Source organism: Parambassis ranga, chromosome 5 (genome assembly GCF_900634625.1).
Source record: "Parambassis ranga chromosome 5, fParRan2.1, whole genome shotgun sequence".
Lineage (NCBI taxonomy): Eukaryota > Metazoa > Chordata > Actinopteri > Ambassidae > Parambassis > Parambassis ranga.
Window position 1 is genome coordinate 16,078,973 of NC_041026.1, and position 21,673 is coordinate 16,100,645.

Here is a 21,673-nt window from a genome sequence, read left to right on the forward strand (position 1 = left end):
CGGCTCCAGGGTGACAGCAGCATTCACGTTGTGACTGGTATTTGTAAACCAGAAGACATGGGTTTAATTGCTAAATAAAGTTTCTTAACATGCAGGATAGGCCTGTTCTAAACACAAATGTAGTGCAAACAGCTGGTTACCAGTTTGTTTTTCAATGCATTATGAAAGCAGAGAATTGCTTTCAAGCTGAATCTGAGTACCGGCACAGGAGCTGCAGTGCAGCAAGCACATAAAATACATTGAGCCTTCTGCTGAAAGTAGGACAAACTTAATGGCTACCCTAGCTGTACATGCAAGTGCCCACACAATGACTGTATGCTAGTGTATGGATCCATCTAACCATGTTTAAACGCTACAGCTATTTGAATTTCTATAGGAAGACAGAACTGAACTGACACCAATTCTCCATCTCCATCTATCTTTTCTGTAAAGCACAAACACACTCATATTACACCAGACTACCTACACATATCCTCAGTGCTTGTGCTGTCGAGCATGAGAATATCACCAGGTTTCCTTAGGCATAAAGGGTTAACGTCATGCTGTTTATTCATGCCACATATATGCCATGGGCCTGCCCATAGTCTGTGTCAAAGACAATAACTGTACAAGTTCAAGTGTTTGTTTACTGACTCCCTGAGGCAAGAGCAGCCACGCTCAAAGAAGAGGGGGCTTCTATGTGTATTAACATAGGAGCACTTGTTTTGATCCTGTGCGTCAGTGCAATGTGTCCAGGTGTTACGTTGAATCAACATGCCATCTGTAGTGTTACATTAACCTTGGTAAACCACAAGGCTAACAGTTACTATGAAGATGTGAAAAACTGATGGCAGCATTACAGGGAATGAGTGCATTTGCTGCTTATGAATCCAGTGTGACCATTGTACAGATACATGTTGAAACCATGCCCAGTAATTTTGAAACTATGACTAACAATGTTACTGCTATGTAAGATGAGTATATGTGGCCTGGCAGACTTCTAAATAACATTTCTTCTGTGTGAGACGGCATGCTCCTTCCACTAAACATGCATAAGTACAGTAAATAAAGCACCTTGAAAAATTTCTGCACCTTCATTTTCCATCATTAACCAAAATATGATTTCTTTATCATCTGTAGCTTTAAAAACAGAGTGGGTATTCTGTTTAAGTCATGTCATTTTTAAAATAAATTCCAAACAGTCACTGGCTGCAGCTCTTCTAATGTTCTTTCATCACTGATGCTTTGGACCCATAGTAAAACAAGATGAAAGCAGTTTGCAGCAAGTGGGGAATATTGACTCATTGTTTTTGATTATGGCTTTGCTGACTTGAAAATGTACAAGTTACATAACAGTAGTAGTTTGATGTCTGTAAATTAGCAAAGGCTTAGGAGGTTAAGGACCACTAACATCGCCATGTTTTCATCTTTTACCGATCTGTATTTGTTTCTATGCCTCCAGTAGACTGTCCTTCTACCTCCTACAGTGCTGTCCATCTGTTTCTCAATCTGTTTTATGTTTTTTTTTATGTTTAATGCCAATAAATCTGTGATGACTGTAAAATTATATAATCCAGAATAAAATGCAGGTTGTTACCTTCAGCTAGTCTTAGTGAGTTTTTTGTTCAGCGTGAAAGGGGTTTTTATTATATGCAGTATTCATTCTATTATAATAATATTAGAAGTTTATCTATCAGCTAATAAGAAGATAATGAACCAGCAACTCATCACCTAAGCATGCAGCAGAAAACCAGACCAACAGCTTCCTGGTTGCTGTATGACTTTGATATGAGGAAACTTTTGTTTTTTATGTGCAGAAACATGTATTTCATAAAACAATTACACATATACATTTAATTCTGGTCTTTCAAATCTTCAAACTTAAACATTCAACAGGTACTGAAAAAAGTAAATATTCCGGTTGGCTGGCTCGTGTCCGCTCCAATGCTCTTTTCCTCTGCATTTCCCTTTCCATCAATCTATTTTCTATTTTGTCTGAGATCTATGTGCCAGGTCAACCAGGCCTCTACTCCCATTAGACACACAAGGACTGACAACCGTCCAACTGAGGTTGGAATTTCATTTATTCATTTTCAGCATTTGTTTTTACTAATAAAGGAAGTTTGCTAATGTGTGCCTGATCTTATTACTTAAGATTTGTGCCCACTCCTGCCTGTCATCCTTGTCAAGTATAAGAAGAATTAAAACGCTTTAGATTCCTCTCAACCCATCTTCCTGAACCATTAATTAGTCTGCTTTTAATCTAAGAAATATGGGCCAAATCCATGTTTAAGCTGCTTGTTGTACATGTGATGTTGTCAACTGGAGGATGTTTGAGCTGAAGATCTGGGTAAGGATGCAGCAAAATAACATCTATCTATCCATCTATATGCACCACCTGCCCTTATGCCCCCAAGACATTGGCATTTGTTAATTAGTAACCCTAAGATGCATCATGTTACCCTAAAATAAACAAGTAGCTCAATATAGGTGCAAATCAGTGATCTCTCTGCTAAGTAGTGCTGGAGGTTTTCTCATGTAGCGGTACAGAATTTGCACACAAAATCCCACACAGGGCTCGAGGTTCACAGTGAGGTTTTCAAATCAATCCCAAGTATTTGCAGCAAATATAGACATGACCCCAATAACTCTCATCCCAAACAGTATGATGTCTCATAAGTCCCACGCGCACATCAAACCACAACAGTCAAGTCATTATTCACACCTGCAATACTGTTACCGTAATTCATCCAGACTGAATAAAAGTGTGCAGTACATCGTCATTAATGTGGTGTTGTCAATTGCAGAAGCCCCTGAAACAAGACCATGGTAATCCTTTATCAGGGAAACATCTGAAGGACAAGCAGCCTCCACTGAAAGTTATTGCTTACTACCATGACCTAAAGACAGCCTGTATGTGCGGAAATATATGCCATGCTATTCAGGACCACCAGCCTGTGATCGCTAGGGTCAGTCCTGAAAAGTAAGATTATATTCCTCCAAAATAAAACCTTTAAAAGCTGTGTTTCAATCGGGCTTTAAAAACAGACAACAGTGACAAACTATTATCTTCTAATTTCCATGTTGTCAGATAATTCCTGTGCTTCTCCATAGCAGAACAAGCTCTTTATTAGCAAACCTCTACATTATCCAGCGTTGTGTGGAAATATTTCTTGACTAATTGTCTCCATTACAGTGATTTATTAAGTTTCAAGGACACACAATGGGCACAGTACAATAGTCAGCAGGGGACACTGGAGCTTCATGGAGCCAACGTCACAATCTATTCAAAATGTCTTGGACGAACCTTCAGCAAGATGAATTTCACATCAGCAGCTGCTGAGGCCTAAAACCAATCAACAACTGTGATATCACCAGAAAAATGGCATCTTGAAAGACAAATTTTACTCTTTTGGACACCTCACTGGGGACTACATTTCATCATTACCAGCACTGTTAGCCTATGAGAACATGCAAAAAAATGTTTTATATTGCATACAATACCCGAGCTTGATATCATGGTATCGCTATCAGGCAATGCATCCACTACATTTTGGCAGTCGAAGTTTTAAAAAAAAATCTTCTTTGTGGAAAAAGGAATACCACACATCCGTTTGTAGCAATCTGGTGATCAAGCATATTTTTCTTCTCCTTTTTAGTCCATAGACAGCCAACCTTTATGACAAAATTTTACAGCGGTAAAATATCCCTTAAAAAGTTTGAAGAAATAACATCTAAATCTGCTTTTCAAACTTGATCTTCAGATTCTCAGCTCCAACTATCTTAACACTTTTTGTAAATTTTGTAGCTCAACTCTTGCAAGAAATGAAAATTATGGCAACCGGAGAGGAGGAAACACACCTGCTAAGCATATGTATGATACATTTATAGAGTCCCTCTGTGTATGTGTGTGTTCATGCATGTGTGACTGTGTTACTGTGACGCCCCTTGGGAGTTTCAAAAAGGGGCTAATGATGCTAGACAGGCCGCTAAATCTGAACTGCAGAATGATTACTGAGCTCAGTTTACCAAACACCCCCACTGGAGGATCCAGCAGACCAAGCTGTGAAAACTACAGCGAGTCAGGAGCTACATAAGTGAGAAGGCTGAATGAAATGTCAGTTCTGCCATGGGCCACTGCCATCCCTTCAAACAACCTCTCCAGATCTTACGTGTCTCCCTCAGCTTAGCACCTATTAATGTTTGTCAGTTGCCCATCTGTCCATGTGATGGGGCAGATATACCACCACTTAAACCCACACTGCTATCTACAGTGGCCACAGAATTCAATGCTCTTTAGTCATTTTTATGTAACTGATTAAAGTACATGGGGGACAAACACATATTGTTGCAATGCTGCTTTCACTACAGAGCAAATACAGAATCAAAAAGTTGTTCGCCAAGCTACATCCCAAGTGCCTTTCAAAAAAAAATCTAAAGAGCCTCATAAAAATGTTACCTTAGATATTTTGCATGTGTGGAAACAGAACCAAGACAGTTGGGCTTAAGAAATGACACTGTGGAGCTATTATTAAAGAGGCATTTTTTCTGTTAAATAGTCTTGAGATACTGGTACTGGAATACAATCTCACATAGTCATAGTCAAAACATGAACTCCTGAGTAAATCTGCAATTCCACCAGTGATGAGAGATAACTGGAAATAAGCACTGTGTTAAAAAGGTAAAAACATCAGCGCCATACCACAGAGATGCATTACTGAGGAGGACTGTCTGCTATCCAGAAGTCTGTCAATGAGCTGTGTCCTTGTGAAAACAAAGATGCAACAGTCTTAACTCCCACTTAACTTTTTGAATTTTGGCATGTGTTTAAATTAATTTATTTTATTTTTTTTCCCCAAGATAAAAACTTTTTTTAACTACATGGTTCCTGACACATTCTTTTATCTGCATTATAATCAATTGTAATGTCTTTTTTTTCTAGTGAAACTTCAAACATTTCACTTTGAAACTGACAGGTCACACATTCAGTAAAGTTACATCATCATCAGAGAAGCAGCACTACCTTTGTTTCTGACACAAGTAGGTGACATAGTGTGACACCTAACCAAAGCACTTCTTCAAACAGCAGATTCATCAGTCAGTTCTTTTGTTATCGGAAGTCATATATAATTCAAGAGATTTTATTTGACTATTGTTAGTAGTATCGCTGTTCATCCTCATTCTAAAATACAAGGTACCACACAGAATAATAAACATTATTGCTATTCTTCATTATGACACTACCATCTGTCTTAAAGTAACAGTAATGATATTAACAAGCTCCCCTTTTGCAGAATTTTGTGATTCAAGGACACACTGCTGACATTCAAAAAAAGGCCATGCTTTGCTGCAATACAGATGTACCAGCCCAGTGAAAGGACACACCAGCACACGAGTCTGCCTTTTTTTCTTTGCTTGATACAGAGTATTCAACAGCTTACTGCACCAAACTGAACCCCTGCAGCCTGCCTCTCCTGTGCTTTCTTCTTGGACTAGAGCCCATGGGCAGGCAAGCAACCATACAAAAGTGCAAGTACACACACAAAACGTATGAGCACACACCGGCATGCAGAGATACTGGCCCACAACAATCACCCACACACTAACACACATTTAAATGACAAGCTAACACATTCGGCCAAGCACAGATGACCGTCACAACCTCTCAGCAACACACGTCAACAACACTGCGAGAACAGTTAAAGCCCTGCTTTGGGGTGTTGCTTGCCGTGGCAACTGCAACAGATGGAACTGCAGCAGCAGGGCAGGTAAGGTAAAAAGGAATGGAACCTTCAGAGTGAATGCGCATGTGTGTTTATGGGCATTTCAGCACTGGTTCAGCACCTGTGTTTTTCACCCTATTTTCAGGCAGTTCTTTATAAATCTTAGAGCATGGCCAAGACATTGGCAAGAATTTAAAAGGACAGAGCATGCATAAAACATGACAGTCATTCAGACAAAGGAGAGTAATAGAGTAGAGACAGGGGAGAGAGAGAGAGAGAGAGAGAGAGAGAGAGAGAGAGAGAGAGAGAGAGAGAGAAGAATACATGCCAGTATAATAAGGTATGCAAAGACAGCTTTCAATGCAGCAGTGGCAGCACTATGAACTCTACTGACAGCTTTGAGACATTCAGAGAGATCTGGAGAGGTAGATATGCTACCTCGCTAGCATAGTCTGTGACAATGTTAACTGCAGCTCTATACAGACAGTATGGCACTTCCCTGTAAGAACTGACACGCACGATCATCCTGACTCTCACTGAGAGAACAAAGTAAGAGGAAAGGGGTGAGACAGAGAGAGAGAGGGAGAGAGAGTGCGATACTAGAGATGTAGCCTCAGACCTAGCGATGATGCTCTTAAAACACCCACCTCAGTCTGCTGCTGATTCCTGACGCAGTGAGCAGAACCAGAGAGTAAATGCAGACCACAGCAGCTACGATGGTGGAGCAGCAGCAGCCAAAATCCAACAGACTGAGCAGGAAAGCGGAGTGAGGAGAGGGAGGAGGAATGATAGAAGACTGGTGAATGTGGGATCCTCTTTCACCAAGATTATGTGCCTGAATGAGATGAGCATGTATGTCAGACATGAGAACATGAGACAGAAAAAAGTGACACAAGACAGAACAGGAACAAGGACTATGAGAAAAAAGGAAGAGATGGAGTGAGACTGAAAAATGTGTGAGCTTGGAGAAACTGAGCAGAGCAGATGCATTAAAGGAAGTGCCCCTCCCTCTTTCCTCTACACACACACACACACACACACACACACACACACACACACACACACACACACACACACACACACCTCCCTTTGCTCTGTCAGCATTTGAGTAAGCATGCATTCTGTGAATCAGATTGAGCTGTAAATGGTGAAAGAGGAGCAGGGTGGGCCAGTGGAAAGCAAACAGCAAATCATTTTTAATTCAATGACTAGATACTCCTCTCTTACACTAAGAGACCCACAGTTTCCTCTAAAACTGACTGAACTTTAACTGGCTGTAAATGATACTAGAATGCTGACTCCAACACAGAGAGCAGTGGTGTCATCAAACTCTATGAAGTAGTGTAGTAGGCCTCCATAAATAGTTGTGTTGCAGCTTACAGTACTTCTATGTCCGTCCATACTAATGTAATATGAAGTGATGACTGTAAGGAATTTAATAAGGGATCTGTAGTTTGATCAAATGGGTGTCCAGTGGGAAAATGTAACTACAACAACTATAATGGAATATGAGTACTAAACCCTTCAACACAATTTCACCCTATATGCTGAATGCTCTTTAAGGAAGCCGGAGCAATCTCTCTCCGTTTCACTGTGCTCTTCACTCTCACCTTCATACAGAAAGGTTGAAGTTGAATGAGAGGATTATATCTCAACATGAATCAATAACTTCTTATAATACAGGAAATACTATGAGATATCCAACGCAACCTAGCTTGCATTTAGCTCCCTATGTCACTCTCCTAAACATGTTCATGCCTGTAGTCTCTGAGAAACAGATCCTACCTAGCTGATAGCATTTGCAAGTAAGCACAAATCGATGGGCTATAAAATGAGCTATAAAACCACTGCTTTTCGATCTGGTTCTCACCTACGGCCTGGAAGATGAGAACCTGCTAATGTGGTCTCAAAATCCTGTTCTTTCAGATCACTCACTAATAACCTTTGACTTCTCTCTTTCAGACCCATCTGAGGAAAAGGTCTACTACAGCAGATGTCTGTCTGAAGACACCGTATCACAGTTTAGGACAGCAATCCTACCAGTACTCCCCACAGTCCCATGTATAAGTACTGATGGGGGTACCAACTTAAATATTACTCCTGCAGAAATGGACTGCTTTGTCAACAACACTGCAGACACATTACACTCAGTCTTAAAAAGCATTGCTCCACTGAAGAAGTCCTCTAAATCAGATGACTCCCAGAGGGCCTGGAGAGACAGTTTGCTGACGTATAAGAAGGCCCTTCGTAAAGCTAGGACAGCCTACTATTCATCACTAATAGAAGAAAACAAGAACAACCCGCGCTTTCTCTTTAACGCTGTAGCGAGGCTGACAAAGAGCCAAAGCTCTGTGGAGCCTTACATTCCTGCAGTTCTTAGTAGTGAAGACTTCATGAGCTTCACCGATAAAATCACTACTATTAGAGGACAAATCAACCACGATCTCTCTGCGACCACTGAGGATACACCGCTACTTCTGGAAACAGATCCTGATCTAACTCTGGACTGCTTCATGCCCATCGGCCTCCCTGAGCTGACCACCAGCATCAGTAAGTACTAAACCTACTACCTGAGGTCATTGTTTTTGGACCTAAACATCTCAGAATTAGATTATCAGATAATACTTTCTCTCTGAATGGAATTACTTTGGACTCCAGTAGGACTGTGAGGAACCTCGGAGTTATCTTTGATCAAGACATGTCGTTTGTCTCTCATATCAAACAGGTCTCCAAGAACGCTTTCTTTTTACTTGTAGTTCCTAGGATTCATAAAAGTAGAATGGGAGGACGAGCTTTTAGCTACCAGGCACCGCTACTATGGAACCAGTTACCAATTTGGGTCCGAGAGGCAGACACTGCCTCCACCTTTAAGACTAAACTTAAAACTTTTCTTTTTAGTAAGGCTTACAGATAGCCTTAGACCTAGTGTGTAGGGCTGATAGATATAGTTACGGTCACCTCACGTTTTTGTCCACGAATGACACAAAGGGTAGAAAATTTTAAAACTGCTGCTACACAAAAACTAATAATGCATCATACTCAATATTTTGGCTAATCTTTGACATATCCATGACAGATTTAAAAATAATGCCTCAGTCACCTAACTTGTTTTGTGGAAAATAACTCATTTTTTGTGTTTTCTTCATAAAAAATCACTGTGACATCAAGTAATCAAACTGGCATTTAAAGGGTTAAATTCCTCAAAATGATTTAATGTTTGGTAGTTTTGAGCAGGGCTGAAGTGGTTTAACATATTTATGTAGAAGAAAGCAGAAAAAAACATTAATCTGTTAAGTTTTTATAGCAGTTTTTGTAAGTGGACATTTTTGTCCACGAATGATACAAAAGGGTAGTAAATTTGTTTCACCATATTCTGGTGATGTATTTGAAAAATTTAAATTGGAATTCTAAAATGTGTCTAGAGAGAGTCTTTGTTACAAAAAATTGTGCCATATGCACAGAAATGGTGGCCAGGTAAAGAGGCAAAAATTACCCAAATGGACAAAAAAGTCCCCAATGACGCCCGAGGGTAAAACTTCCTTGTCTCTGTGCCTCCTCGGGAAATGTGAGCATGACAAGTTTTGCACGTAGCTGCAATGTCTTTGTCTGACTGTAAGGAAAGATACTGCCACACAGCCGACATGTCTTCTCCTTGCTACAGTCCCACACGTACACATCCGATATCCCGATCCGACAGCCCTAGTGAACATGTTTAGCGAAGGAGGAGCAAGATGTTGCTACTATTTGGGATTTCTCGTTTTGCTTGTTTCCCAAATATCTCCGCTTCAAACGTTCACCAAAACTGCTGCTTCTGCCGACGTTCAGCAACGAATCGTCTTCAGAACCTGTATGCTTGTGTGTGCGCATGATATGCGCTGCACGCTGCATTGAGAGAGGACTACACACCATTCTCGTGAAGTATGATAAGGTTGTTATTGTTCTTGCCACCGCTGGTACGCGAACAGATTTCTCTGTTCTCTGGATATGTAACAAGCTCTACGAAGCACTTTTGTTTTTTACAGCAAGGGGACATCACAGAAAAAGTAATAACCGAATTAATCATCACAAGTAAAATTACGTCGGCTAGAGGGTCGATATATTTTTGGTTAATTGCCAACCCTATGCAGAAGGTTTCAGATTTTTCAAATCTGTTGGTGAGAAATCTCTCACATACAGTATACACTATTGTTTTACCAGCTAGATAATCTGAGTTGATTGTCTTCTAGATCTTGTAATTGAAAAATGTATTAATTTGTTTTTCATAATGAACATTCCTTATTCTTTTTATAAGGCACAAATTGTTCAGTTCTAGGCAAGACAAAATGATAAATCCTGTGCAGTGTGCTGCATGGTGATCAATATTTACATTTTCCAGCAAAAATGACAGACACAACATTATGGCAATGGTTTATGGCAACTGATCTACTGATCATTGGTACTTTCCAAGAAATTTTAAATATTTGTTACTGTGTGTGTGTTCCACCTCCGGTGATTTATGTCCCTGCAGTCAGTGTAATGTTTAGACCAGCTTCCTTTAGATTTGTATTAATGTACTTGCTTTGCCCTGTGTGTATATACGTTTGTGTTGCCCAGAGCCTGAGGGGACAGCTACAGCTTCACTGTTGCGCACCACTGTCCCTGGCCTTTCTCTCTGAGCTAAGGCCCAGTCACGGCATCTCCAGCTTCTGCTTCCAGCCAATCCCCTCAAGTCATGACACCAAGCATCTTCGGGTATATGACAGACAGAGACAGAGCCACAGCATGGATTTTCCATTCATCTGCAACTGAGGATCAACACTCTCAAACATGGCCTTCCAAATATTCCTACCAATAACTATGTGTTCAAAATTAATGGTGTGAGATGCCCAAGCACTCTTTGCCTTGTGCAGTTGCTGTGTAGTCTGTGTGACAATCTGGAGCTTTGCCAGACAGCTGCATAAGAAACAGGGCGACACTCCTGTGATCATACCAGGTGCTTGAGTTTTTGCCCTCCTCACGAACAGCTGGGCAGTTTAAAACACACTCAGGCCATTAACACAAACCCACACCTTTCAACTACCATCAGGAGAAAAAGCTTGAAGTTGCTAACACCGTTAGCAACCACCAAAAAAAACCACCACCAAAAACATGAGGGGGTATTCAGCTTTTTCCTTCTCTACACTTTACCGTTTGTTGGGTGTATAAAATGACAATCAATGCTGGTGGAAAGAGCCCGAGCCAATCTGCAAGACAGTTAACAGGACAGGTTAACATATTCTTTTAATGGGTTCATATCAGCTATATAAAGCATGATCAATTCCAGATGGACTGCTAATTGTAACCCATTATGTTCCTAGTACATGTGTGGTATTAACATTTCATATTACTGTTATCCACAGTAACAGCAATACAGTAGCAGAGACCAAGGAAGTTAATAATAAACCTCTTTAAAAGCTGCTTTGAAAGTGATAGCTTAGTAAGTCATTTGGTAAGTGGAAAAATGGAACAAAAGAGAACAAACGCCATTAGTGATACAGATATCTCTCTGCATACAGTTAACACTTCACATAACAACATGCAGTTGGTTATTCTTTCAGTCCCATATTAAGTTGACTTTGGTGGTCCTCAGGGTATTGATGTGGACAAGGCCATTAGGCTTTTAGTACTACAGTCTCTGCCTGGTCTCACTGGGATTACCACACAGAGAACACAGCATTTGACAAGCACTAGGTAAACAAAATTACAGGCTCTCAAGAATTAGTCCGGTTTGTGGTCTTTCACAATCAGTCCTTAAATGTGATGTCGGAAATCAAATGTTGGAGTCATGCTATGGTAGCTATCAGCCATCAAAATGTGCATATATTGCTTTAAAAATATGAATAGATTACATTTTGTTGTAAAACAAAAAAAAAGTGCAGGCAGGCTAACTTTGCACCCACGTTCTCAATGGCATACCTACTCATGAAGAAATGATTTGTTTGGATATAAAACATCTACTAATTGTACCATCCTGAAGAACACAGGATGAAGCGCTGCAAAAATCTACTATAGAATATACTAATTAAATCAAAGGAGTCTCTGTAAATGCAGTTTTGCCCACTGACAATATATTAAAGTCATACATGTAGATTTAAAGCCTATAAGGTTGTCCTCAGGGAGCCCTCGGACCATATTTGTTTATGAAAACACTAATTACAACAGAGTAAAAATATAGACTGCTGAGTTCAGCGTTTCTTCTTAAATGGAAGAGTTTGGTGTCTTTGAAGCGGGGTTGTATGAGGTACTTATCCATTATGCATTATCAGCAGTAATAGATGTTGGTTAACATGTCCTCAGCTGACAGGACTCCCGACACTGAAGCCAAGCAACATATTTTAGCTATCTTATAAAAAAGTTTACTGCTTATTCACTGATATATTCTAAATAATGTTACTGCTTCATGTTGCTGTGAGACAGCCTTTATGATGAGGAACTAACGAAAACTAGTATCTGTCCTCTTCAGAACCACCTGGCTCCATTGAAACGAACAGATCTGTATGAACATGACAAAAATATCTAAATCACACAGTGGTAAACCAGCAACTTCTGTTTTCTGGTGGCCTTGACAACAGTACAGATAGATGCAGGAGTTCCTCATCAGAACTGACACAGTGAAGTGGGAATAATATTCTAAATACACATTTCACCTGTTTAACAAGGGTAAAATAAGTTTTGCCGCTGACTGTGCTGGTACTCCAGTTGGCTTCTGCAAACTGGAGGTGTGCTGACCACCATCTGCTGTAAGTAACAAACAGACAAAGTATCTCATATAAACCTATCCATTTGAAAATTTCTACAATAAACCTCTGTGCATATGTGTGTGTATCTTATTACTGTCTTTCCTAATAATTAATCTCACATTTGCAGATGCCAGAAGAATCATATTCATAATAAGATCACTGACAAACTAGTAGGGGTGAGATAGTAAAATTACATATAACTTACCAAATTTACCATACCCGACTAAAAACATTTTTGTTTTCATATCTTTGGGGTAGACTATAATGTTGACTGTTATGATGTGTGTGTTGCTACAAATTTAATAAAGGATGCTGGCAGAAGCAGAAGTGTTTATTTTATTCTAAGGTAAATCCTTGGAATCACTGGCCTGTTTTCAAATTGTACACTCACAGCCAAATCTCTTTGTTGGTGATAACAGGAGAAAAAAAAAGTTGATTTCTGATTAATCTTAAACACTTGTAAATTGTATAACCTTCAGAAATGCCTCCATTAAAAAAAACCCATCAAATTCAGTCTTCATTGTCTGCAGGCCAAGGCAAGTGGGGGCTCTAATCAGAGATGCAAAGTGCAGCACTCTAATTGCATCATTAGCTAAACCAATGACTCAGTCAAAGCGACTTCAGACTCACCCTCCCCCCACCCCTCCCCTCCCTACTCTGTCCCATCCAGAAATAGGGAGTCAAGCCTGAAGCTCTTTACTGTACAGCTGCTCAAGCAGAATAATTCTAACATGTTATGTGCAACAGCACAAAATGTTAACGTTCCAGAAATATCCAACTGAACAACACAACATTAATGAGACCGCGCTATACGATTGCCATAAACACACTATTTAAGCTTAAATGTTTGTATTTGCCAGGGAGTGGCAAAGATTAGATCAGCTGAAACACTGAAATAAAAACATATTAGATCAACATGACAGCCGGGAAAAGCCCTGTGAGAAATGTTAAACAAATAGCTTGAACCTTTTCAAGGAATACCAGGCGTATGCATCAAACACAGCTGCACTCTCATGATTTGGATTTTGATGTGATGTGATTTTAACAGTAAACAAGGCCACAGTCTTTTTGGTTTGTTTTTGTGTGGTTGTACGATGCTGGATGAAAGAAAAACAGCCACTTGAGTTGCTCTCCAATGAGAGTGACCCCTCTGACTGCTGTTCTGTGGTTGTGCATGTTTGTGCTCAGGATGACTACTATCAGAGACAGTTTCCCGGCAATTAAACATGCATTCTACCAGAAGGGAACTAGCGTTGTATTTCCTGTCTAGTGTAAAATGAAAGACATGAAGATAGCACCTCCTTAACTCTTCCTGTTTGAAGTGCCCAAGTGAAGATGAGAACATGATCTTGACAGGCCTCCAAGTCATGCTGCTGCAGTTACTGTTAAATTCAACACACAACACACAATAAACCTGTTTCTAACATCACACTAATATTGTGAGAACAAACTCCAGACCATATACATGTACAAGACCTGCTCAGAAATAACAGAAAGTGATTGCATTGATGTCTAGGACAGATGGAGGACTTTACCCTGGCCTCTGCCGCACTGTGTTAGCCACAGTCAGCGTATGCAGCACAGTCTGCTGCGGCTGCTGCTCAGGATGGAGAGCTTCTGGAACTGACGTCTCCATGTCGGGTCACATCTGCAGACCCATCTCTCAGCGTTAAGATGCGGCGTTCCCCGTGCTTTAACCCGTCCCTGTGCGTTCTGTGTAATTGAAATGTGCGCGTATATTTGAACGATACCTTCGGGCTACCGTTAATCTGCCGGGGGACCGATTTGAGACGCTGATGTCTATTATGCCATAGATTGCAGCAGCGGTAGCGAACGCAGCGAACTTGAGGCTCTCCCATTCAGCACACTTGGCAAGCTAATCACGGCTAACAAAATGATTCTTAGTTATTAACACCAGCTGTTTTAATAATATAACTCCGGTCCGGCGTGCTGCCATGTTACTACTGCCCCGGTATAAGGTTAATTTTGACACTGTTAGTAGCTAGTTACCGTGATTAACGTTGCGTAAACTGGTCTACCAACATTAAATAGCAAGGTTAACCGCTACTACGCAGATTTCTAGAAGATATCCGCGTCGAAGCACTACTTTAAAGTCACCTAAATGCCTCTTACCTTTGGCGAAATCCTTCTCTTCCTTTCTGTGAGAAGACCCTCCAGATTCTGTTGCTTTGACACAGCTACCACGCGCTACTGCTACGCCCCGCCCCTCTAGCTGCGGACGAGCTGCTATTGGTCCGTTATAACCCAACTGCAGCCAGGCCGCGGCTTGTTATTGGCCAAGCCGCCTGCCAATCTATTCGGTTTCTGCTTCCCGCGTTCCAAGTAGTGCTGCTTACAAGACATTACATTATGCAGCCCTATATTTAGGCGTCAACAACCACTGCAGGCATGTGAAAACAAGTCAGATTGACCTCCAGTATTAAACCACGGCAGAGTGAAACAGACAGATTTGTGCCGCTCACGTTTTTAATGACAAGTGTACAGAACAACAGCCGTTAGAATGTGGGGCGTTCTCTGCAGATTTCATCTCATTTAGAAAGCATGTGCATTGATCGGTTTGAATAACAGTGCGCCTTTCGCAGATTTATGTCTACTGGAATTAATGATTTGTTACTAGTGACTCTCGGTGGCAGGGGCAGGATTAGGTTGCTTGCAGAACTATATGGCTACAGTCAGTCTTTCATAATAAGAGGAGCCTTGACTTGAGCAGCAACCTCAGCTCCCATAAGTTCCTCTACGATTGTCAGGGCAAACTCGAAACTGGTTCCTGGCCCACGGCTGGTGATGTAATGTCCATCCTTCTGTACTCGAGCCTCTGAATATTTATAGTGGTCTAAAAAAAGACAAAGACCAACAACATAAGGATCATGACAATAATAAATACTGAAAGCCCTGTGTTTCAGACATCAGACAGCTACTACAGGCATGCACATGCACAGATAATCTATCATCATTTTAAGTGACCCAGTTCTAGCATGTTCTGTCAAATTCCTGCATCCGTTTTCACCTCTGAGTGGTGTGCTCTCCTACCGCATAGTGACATGATTCTCTTTGGCTACAAACAGAAAGTGCAGCACCATCTGCTGACGTATATTAAAAATTGCAACTAGCATTGTTCAGAGTTACAGCACTCAATATATAAAGCCACTATCTGTGCTGTATATGATTTTTTTTTACCTCCAGCCATCATCTTCTCCTTCATGGCAGGATGTGTAGTGACTGTGCTGCCATAGCCTATGCCATGTGCCAGAAGGGCGGTAGGACCTGCAAAAGGGCAAAGCTGTTTTAAGGTTCATTTAACAGCGTTCTCTTGTAAAGTGACACTTAGGAAAATGTTCTGTCAGTGCTGGTTTGCATCTCCATGTAGTTTAAAGAAGGCTGCAGAGTCATGGGTGAAATAAAGCTAAACACTGTATAATGTGACCTAGGAAAGTAAAAATACATGCATCAACACATCTCACATTATGGATTTCAGTTAAGCCTGTGTGATGATAACATCATGTACTAAAAGTGCCCTCAACTGAACCATTGTTTCTAAGAATACACACATGCAGTATACAGTTTCAGCTTCTCCCTGCAGCACATTTAAATAAGACAGAGGGAGGGAAGAAAGGGAGAGGCTGAGGAGATTGACTGCTGCTGCATTAACTTTGGTAATGTCCTAGCACTGCAGTGAACTCATCCAAAAACTGTTAATAAATAGAAAGTTATTGATTATGCTTCTTGGCTGCCTTCCCATGCAGTCTAAAGATTACACTTTCCCCTGGCAGAACAGCAGACTGCCAGTTAGAGCCAAGCTACTCCTGTTACAGCAAGTCCCCACCCAAAGGACAGCAGTCTGAGAGAGAGAGAGAGAGAGAGACCTTCTGAGAAGTCAGACAGAAAGGCAGCTGGAGAGAGAAGGGTGAGGACCAGATTTCTATCATCAGCAAAACATAAAAAAGGGAGAGAGGTATGCAATGGCAAACTAGTCATGTTTGTCCTTTCTGCACTTGTTATTGTTCTGATTTTCTATCAGGTCCTATATCAACAATAGTGACAGTATTTTTTCATGTCAAGATAATAACTTTTATGAACAAGTCCTGCAATGAGCCCTCTTGCTGGCAGGTTCATTAAACCATGTATTCCTGTGAGGATTTTGTAATAATTTCTAGGACACTCTTCAATCCACTTAGCCGCATTGGTCCCCCCCAACCCTATTCAAAATGTCCTTCCCGTGTCCTTTCTCTGCATACAGAACCTGTCAAATAAAATGTCAGTGCTTGTAGGTTCACGTATTAACCAAACACTCACCCTTTCAATTTAAATGCCAAATGACCATAAATTAATGAAGCGTGCGGTTTATTTATATACGGTGTATATATATTTTTTAATGAGGTTAAGATGAGTAAATAAATGTTTTCAAGGTACATCCAGTGACTAAAATAGCAGAAAATACACTGACTGCTAAGTGCATATTAAAAACAACACTTTTTTTTAGTCCAAGATCTTTATTTCTAGTTGTGAGCAAATCTAAATGTTAAACAGAGTATCATGCCTTCACTGTTGTTTTTTAAAAACACAAAATGATTGTGAGTAAAATCTATTTCTCAATAATTTACACAGTAGACTTTTTATGTACACATTTTGATTAAAAGCAGTAAAACAGTATGGTCCAACATCATAACACATTTCAGTCTTTACCCTCAGAGAGTTCACTATCAGAGGTAAGCCCTGAATAATTATGTCCACGGTGTGTTTTCACAAACTGTACCTGCACAGATGGCTGCAATCAGGCCTTTTCTGCCATCTTGATCCTTCAGCACCTCCTTCACAGCAGGAGACTGTGAAAGAGCAGGAAAACCAGATGCACAATGAGTCATTTTCAGGCCATATGAGTCCGTATGTGCTGGCTATGATAATCACTAAAACAAACTGCCAATGTTTTGTACACATTGAACATAAAAAGCTGTTCTACAAAAATAGCATTTACTGTCCCGATACATTACACACATATTTAAAAATATTTAAATGTTGCCTGATGCAGAATATCAAATGCATTTACTTGATGATAGCACTTCAAAACTATATTAACTACAGCACCCCTGGAGGATAGTGAATATGTCAATGATATTCATGCATTCTCAAATCTGAAACCTAACGTGTTTTTACAAGGGGGTTAAGGGATTGCACATCTTCTGTAATCAGAATTAAATAATAATATATAAGCATTCTCTTTGTGTCAATAAGGCCATGAATCAAATTACGTAAAAACATACATACTTAAACTTTATGTTTTCAGTAAAAAAACAACTAAAATAACTAAAATAATGCTTCACAGCAGTTAAAGTAACAGCATTCTTTTATGCAGACAGAGGTAACTTTTATGTTGATGTTCCACGTGGCTTAATTCAGACATGCCAGCAACAGAGCCATTATACGCATGTCCCTTGCCTCTCTCTGAACCCTGTCCTTATACTACCTCTGCTCCTGGATGTGGAGCACCTCTCTGTAGGAGCCACAATCTAACCAATTACATTTACAGGTGGTGTATTATGTCTTCCTGGTTAAGAGAGGTGCTCAGTTCTTTAAATAGTATCCAACTAAAAATTTTTGTCTGACCAGGTGTTCTACTCGGAATGTAAACAGTGAGATCTGAATGCCTGTACAAGTGTTGAAAATGATCACAAATGTTAAGCCTAACCTAATATCATTGCCTGGGTAACTGCTGACCGAGGTGCTTAAGATGCTGTCAGTTTGATGAAAAGGAGTGCATGAGCCTTTTGTCTGTGCTCTTTGACAGCAGGTCTCAGTTCCTTCAATGGAAGACAACGACTTCACATACTTTCACTCACTCATAAGGATTTAGCAACTGTACACCTAGGAGCTGTGAGCCAGTGTGAAGCAGTGTGTCAAAGCCCAGAGGACAATCAACATGTATTTTTCTCCAAGCTTTAATTTTGACTTTAGCTGCTGTAGATCAAAACATGAGTAAAGTGGGACATCTGCAGGCATGTTTTTGTATTTCTTACCTCTGCTAGATTCTGAGCTCCCGGCATTCCTCCTGGCAGAACCACCACATCATAAGGTCCCTTGAAAATGATAACAGACAGAAGCTCACATTGCAGGACACCACTCATCACCACTGATTTCATAAAACAGCACATTTACTATAACACTGAATATGATTTTAAAGCGTATAGTTGTGTTTTTTCCTAACAGCAGTGTTAGGAGGTTAGAAAGTGACCCTCACCTGTTTGCTGGCATTCTCCAGACTATCATCAGGACAGATGACGACGTTTCTGCTGCACTGGACTGGCTCTTGGCCCATCAGACCTGCAACCGTCACAGCGATCTACAAGTTTGAGTACAAAGAGTGCAGCATTTACATTTAGGCACAGCAAGCTGTGTGCACACTTTATGCCTGATGGAGACTTTTATTTTGAAAGATATCAAATGGCGGAGAAATGCAACTATGGTGGTCTTTGACATTTAACCTGGCCTCTACAGTCTGCACTTATTAATAAGGTTAAGAGTTTACGAACTAAAAATAAAACGGCTGTATACAATGTTGTATACGCTGATATAACCAGAAATATGCTAAGTCGCTGGTTAGTTCAGCAAAGTTAGCATGTGATATTAACTTTAGCACGGGAGCAACCTAAACATGAATATTAAATATGTATTATTTTCACGGTGTTGACACGTCTCAACAGGACTATTACAAACACCGAACAATAACACCACGACACTTGTGAGCCGCTCGCAGGGGAGGCTGAGTTTAAATCAAACTAGCATACTGTTATCTCCATGACATAAGCAAGCTAACGGCTAACATGCAGCATGTCATCAAGCCAGCTACAAACCCCGGCTCTGCGCATGATGTCCACAGGAATAACAGTTTCCATCTCTTCTGCGCCTTTGGACAGGATCACTAACGCCCTCTTTCCTGCCATGGTTAGCTCACAGTTATGCTACTGCCAGGTGCAAAGACGCTAACTCCCAAGAGCAACTCGCATGTCCCGCACGGAGGTTTTGACAGGAGGGTTGCCAGTTAAACAGATAATATCCCCCTTTCGTAACCTGCAAATGTGTTTGATTGAAGCAGCTACAGTGTCCACTGTACTTTTCAAAATTATTTACAAAGGAGTTTTCCTGAAAGCTCAGAGTGTCCCCTTTAAAATGATACCAAACATAATGATACAAATCATTTAAATATGCCCTGAACATAGGCTAATACCAAGATATGCACCAGTGTAAAAAATGCATTATTTTCAACGGGGAGGGCAACTTGAACAGCTCATAACAATCATTTAGCTGTGACTTCAATACGGTTATCATGCCAAAATATTGACTACAGACATCTTTTCTAACAGTATAAGCAACCTTTTACCACCTTGAGTGGTGCCGACATCTTGTCTGGTCCATGGACTAATTCCTCACACAGTAAATACAGATATTCGGCCCCGAATAAGTGGTTGGAAGATGAATGGATGGATGGATGGATGCACTGTGTGACTACACTCTGTTACAAAAGGTTTTCCAGACTGTTTGGCTGCACACACATTAAAGGCAATATACTCTGTCTTCCAGCAGGTGGCGGCATTAACCAAAGATTCAGGAAAGGACTTCAAAGAAAACTTGAGAAAGATACCCATGTTAATCTGCAAGCTCTACAACAGTCTTCAATCCAAACACAGGAATTTAACTTAGAAGGTAACTCTGAAGGTAATACCAAACATGTTTTCAAGACAGCATCATTAGTTTAGATGATCTCTGGTGTATCAGAGATTGCATAGAGCAATTCAAAGGGGTCAGTTAAACAGTTCAATAAGAGTGACTCTAAAAAGTGGGTCTCAAGGGTCATGAAGTTCTTCAAGATCTTTGAGAACTTCTGCACCAAACTCTTAAGACAGGGAATCATATTCCAGTGTAAATCCCAGACTTAATGTCTGGGGCTTTAGTGTGCAGGCACACATCCTAGTTAACGTGCCTCTGTGCATTCTGCCGCCGAGATTCACTTTCATATTTGTGCGACAAACTAGAGCCCAGTGAAACAGCGGATTAGACAAAAGCGTAGGGGGTGCTGGCAGCAGGTTGTTTATTGCGTGCCTGCGAGTGAATTCAAGAAGCAGCGGTGATTACCAGCATATGCAGCTGGGGATCAACTGAACCAGACCCGTGATGACACTTGAGCTCATTTCCATACATTAATTCACTTATGTACATTTACTAATTCCCTTCACAGTGTGTGTGTGATCATAAAGTGTATGATCAGAGTGGAGAGATGTTTCAGAGGCGACTGTAGAGTGACGCTGTAGTGGGGATGACACTGAAAACAAAACAAATTATATAACTATTGGTTTATCTTCTCATCTCATGGTTGAAGTGACGGAAAACAAAGCACGGTAAACAATGAAAACACATTAGAGAAGAAGGCTGGACACTTTCCTATGTATTTCAACCAATCAAACCCATCAATTATGTGTTACCTGGGTTCTCAAAGCCTGATCGAGGTTACTCATCTGTTCTCTGCACCGATAATATTGTCTTAATAAATAAAATTGATAAAGAAGCTTCGCTGCTGCACAAATATGACCCCCGCAGTTTATTTTGAAGCAGTCACTCTGAAATAATGCACCATTCACTTAAAGGGTTATCAGCTGAAATGACAATGGTTGATTTTAAATTAAATAATATATATCTGATTTTAAAGTTTAACATCTTCACTTGGAATTGACTGAAAGTTGGTAGACGGTTGACAGGAATGGAACAAAACATGGATGACGGTATGAATTTTGAAGTTGCATGCCGTCACAATCTCTGGAGATTTGTGAAAATATGCACACTCTAAAGCATGTATATGAGTCATCAATGAGGTCTTCTATAATAATAATAATAATAATAATTTTCCCATGCTCCCTCATGTGTCATCAGGCCTTGCTCTGCTTTGCTTTATCTGGCCCTTCACAGAGGTCTCCTCAAAAACCTGAAGGGCTTCTGGAATCGAACCTCAGGGGAGATGAGAATACAGAAACATTTTTTTTATATAAGACGGGCACAGAGCAAAAGAAAATCCTCAAACTGAAATGAGGGAATTCCACAAATTACCATTTGTCACAAAGTAATCCTGTTACTATTGCAAAGAATATGAAACGGTGTAAACATGGAAATAAACTGCTAATATGGATGTAGCTTACAAGTACAGGCTCT

The 21,673-nt window shown here is 40.4% G+C and overlaps 2 protein-coding genes across 5 annotated transcripts in view; both read right to left on the bottom strand.

Annotated features, from left to right (window-relative positions):
• Positions 1-14,683, bottom strand: part of kcnab2a (potassium voltage-gated channel subfamily A regulatory beta subunit 2a) — a 75,053-nt gene extending 60,370 nt beyond the window's left edge. For 2 of the 4 annotated variants that reach the window (XM_028405147.1, XM_028405144.1), the window contains exons 1-2: positions 14,594-14,682; positions 6,350-6,537 (exon numbers count right to left, since the gene is read on the bottom strand). The gene's annotated coding sequence lies outside the window, so the exon portion shown is untranslated. Of the gene's footprint in view, positions 1-6,349; positions 6,650-14,593 lie in introns of those variants that run through there. The other 2 variants (XM_028405146.1, XM_028405145.1) reach the window with 2 other exon arrangements.
• Positions 14,684-14,925: 242 nt separating this feature from the next.
• On the bottom strand, positions 14,926-19,500 carry park7 (parkinson protein 7). Its single transcript, XM_028406423.1, has 6 exons — positions 19,327-19,500; positions 18,714-18,815; positions 18,493-18,552; positions 17,235-17,304; positions 15,659-15,745; positions 14,926-15,314 (listed from the first exon to the last, which is right to left on the bottom strand). Exons 1-6 carry the CDS (start codon positions 19,414-19,416, stop codon positions 15,154-15,156), a joined length of 570 nt encoding a protein of 189 aa, XP_028262224.1. The 5' UTR covers positions 19,417-19,500; the 3' UTR covers positions 14,926-15,153.
• Positions 19,501-21,673: the final 2,173 nt, after the last annotated feature.